Below are 3,454 nucleotides of genomic sequence, written 5' to 3' on the forward strand. Positions count from 1 at the left end.
ATAAGAGACAGATATATATGAGAACTGGGAACACAAATTATGTATAAATCAAATAGATAATACATTATTATATCATATACCGCATGTATATATATTATATATAATAATAATACTAATAATAATAATAATAAAAATAATAATAATAATAATAATAATAATAATAATAATAATAATAATAATAATAATGATAATAATCATAGGCCTATATATAAACTTATAGGCATATATGAAATTACACGAAGAACGCTATGGTAACAACGATAAAATGAATTAACAGGAACACCAGTAAAATTATAAATAACACTTTAGGTGAACAACAAGTTTCGGGCATCGCCCTTCATCGTACACACCTGGATTGAATTCACCTGGTGATGTCCACGTGGATGGGTCATGGTGAACCCACCAAAGATTTGATAGTACCATCGTTCCTTTCGGTATTTTGTATCCGGAAATCCTAAGTAATGAAAATATTAATAGTAGCAACAGCAGCAGCCAAAACAATATCGACAGCAATAGAACTGATACCAATATTATGCTGATGATGATAATGACGATGATGTTGATGATTATAATGGTGAAATTATGATGATGGTGGTGGTGGTGGTGATGACAACGACGACGACGACGACGATGATGATGATGATGATGTTGATGATGATGATGATGGCGACGGTGACGATGACAACAATAATATTAGCAATTATATTTTCATTATTTTGACACTTACTCGGTGTCAATGGTCGTTTGATGTGGTCCATTGAGGGAGGAAAATGAACTATGTCGTAATACTTCAAGAACGGTGGCCTCAAGGTACGGTAAGTGACGCCTGTTCTTCCAAGCAGGATAACGGTGCCAAGAATTCTCATCCAATTCCCGTTGTATCTTAGATTGTACCTGTTGTTAACAATTAAGGCTTGCTCAAACTATCAAACTAAATTCAAGTTTGCAAAGTCTTGTCAAAGTCTCGGGCTTAAGCAAGATCACCTGTGCGTTTAACCTTAACAAAGGTATTCATATTAAGAGTGAGGTCATGGTAACGGTAATGGTTCGGCTCAATATGTGTAATGTAACAAAATAACAAAAAGAAAAATTAAACAGAAAAGAATTATCCGGAGACTACCATGGAACCCAGCAACCCTCCTTAGAAGCAGACTACTCGAGAGAACCAGCATCATTGCATCGGTTTCCTGCAATTTGAGACCACTTGCAAGCAGTGGTTTGCAAGACCATTATTCACAGATTTGCCAAATGATTTTGGCATCTACACTCTACCAAGAAGAAGAAACTAAAACAAAACGGATATTAAAAGACAAGAAAGAGGTGGGTCTTGGGTTTTTGCATAGTTTAGGAGTAGCAACTCAAAACGACGTTTCTCTCCATTTCAAAGTACTGTACTGGGATCGACATTATGACTTGAGGAGTTTATTATCGTACTAGATTACCTCTTGATTCATCATAAGATATAGAATTGCCCATCTCATCGTTTGAAAAGTAGACTCAAATCCGCCAGAAAACATCTCCCACGCGGTCATGACAATCTGGTCCTTGGGCAAGTATCCGAGATTAAGGAGGGCGTCAACAAAGTCTCTGGTGTTGTCAGGATCATGACTGCATTTGTGACGTTCATATTCTCTCACAAATACTTTGTCACGGATGTTGATAAGCTGGACAACCAATCGCTGTCTTTTGTTGGGAAATACCTTTTTAAGAGAAAACAAAAGGTTGAGGATTACTTTATTATCATATAATAACAATGAAATTGTCTTTTCTTGGCAATATATCACAAAAGTATTCGTTTTACATGCGATAGACGTTACGCAATAAAGGAGTAGGCATAGTTTAATAAAAAGATATGAGACATTCAAATTAAAATGCAAGAGAACTAGTGTGCACTGTGGGAGTTTTACTACAGTATTGTCTCATTTATTCTCTTTCTTGCGAAAAAGTTTAGCTGCGTTGAAACTTGCGTACGTAGGCAGAGTCCACGTACTTTTTGCTTTGTGCGTTTTTAAATTTTACCTTCAAACATGGGAATACGTCAATGATATCTCCTACTTTAAAAATAACTTTTAGGTTATCATTTGCTTGTAGAAGCTCTTCCAGCTCAATATCACCAGCCTCATACTTTATGCTACAAGTAATGTTTAAGATAATGTTGGCAATTGCAACATTTAATATATCACTCGGATCAAATGCGTTGCATTCTTTTTGAAATGAGCTTAGTAACTCGTCTAATTCTCTGAATATACATTTGCCGGTACTTTCTTCAAAATAGCCAACAAAATTTGAGCGAAGTGCAGCTGCCGACACCTTTTTATGTTGTACCAAAGATGGAGAAAAATCTCGAAAAGCAATACCACCGTCACCATGCGATATTCTGTCTATTGAGTAGACGTATGGGCGCCCAGAAAAGTCGTCTCCTTTTTTTCCAAAGGCTTCTCGAATCACTTCTGCGCTGTTTAGTACAACGACATCTTTGAATCCAATTGACAACTTAAAAACATCTCCCAGTTCTCTGCCAACACGCTGTAATACAATGCAAGGGGCTAAATTTCCCAGAAGAAGGTTGATGTTGCCTATAATCGGGAATCCTCTTGGCCGTGGAATATCTTTACCGGTAGTAAGTCTCTGTCTTTTATAATATAAGCAGACGGCAAACAAAGATAATACGAAAATTAGAATAAATCCAACTAACATGTTATCAAGGGGAATAAATAAAACGTTAAAATAATCTGATGACAAATATGTACAGACAAGTACAAGTTGGTGAAACCTTTTCAATGACTTCTGTATATGATGCCAATTTCTTCTAGACCACGTATAAAGCGCGTGGTGAGCATAACGTCATCATATTAGAATATCTCAACAATATTTACATATTTACCTGCCATCTGGTAAGCTCGAAGATTATGCAGAAATACTATAAGCAACCCGATAAGCCATTCTTTATCCCGAAGAATTTTCCAAGATTTAAGTGCAGATAAATAAAATATTAAAAATAACTTATTACTATATTTCACTTATTTTGATTTAAAATTTCCATAAAGTTGTCTTTAGTATAAATATTTAATCTGTCGGAATTATACATTTAAATTTAGTATATAAATCCCATTATAATTATTATTAACCTATAATCATGCCATTTACGATACTTATTCTTCAATGTTTAGGTGAATAGCTTTAACTTTTGTTGGATGAAGAATCCGTACTAGGCCTAATGTAATTCAATTAAACAGGAAAGGTATCCAATTACAGATGTACTTGAAGAAAATAGTATTATTGAGGTGTGTGGCGGCAGAAAATCTGTGTTAGTCTTAGTTGGAAAACACCCAAGAAACGTTCTCTGATCAAAAAAAATACAAGGGTTTAGGTACTTTTTCGACAACCAATGCGCTGCCTAAAATATTCCTAATAATTGTAAAGATAAACACCTTGATGATGACATAAATTTATA

The 3,454-nt window shown here is 34.9% G+C and overlaps 1 protein-coding gene across 1 annotated transcript in view; it reads right to left on the bottom strand.

Moving 5' to 3' along the window:
* LOC117118252 (steroid 17-alpha-hydroxylase/17,20 lyase-like) overlaps positions 1-2,727 on the bottom strand; it is a 3,326-nt gene extending 599 nt beyond the window's left edge. The window contains exons 1-4 of the mRNA XM_033262782.1: positions 2,020-2,727; positions 1,443-1,700; positions 728-894; positions 351-454 (exon numbers count right to left, since the gene is read on the bottom strand). Of these exons, the coding sequence (XP_033118673.1) occupies positions 351-454; positions 728-894; positions 1,443-1,700; positions 2,020-2,697 (1,207 nt within the window). The 5' untranslated portion in view covers positions 2,698-2,727. The remainder of the gene's footprint in view (positions 1-350; positions 455-727; positions 895-1,442; positions 1,701-2,019) is intronic.
* Positions 2,728-3,454: the final 727 nt, after the last annotated feature.

Source organism: Anneissia japonica, unplaced genomic scaffold (assembly GCF_011630105.1).
Source record: "Anneissia japonica isolate Jap-2015-1 unplaced genomic scaffold, ASM1163010v1 scaffold288059_len961885_cov194, whole genome shotgun sequence".
NCBI lineage: Eukaryota > Metazoa > Echinodermata > Crinoidea > Comatulida > Comatulidae > Anneissia > Anneissia japonica.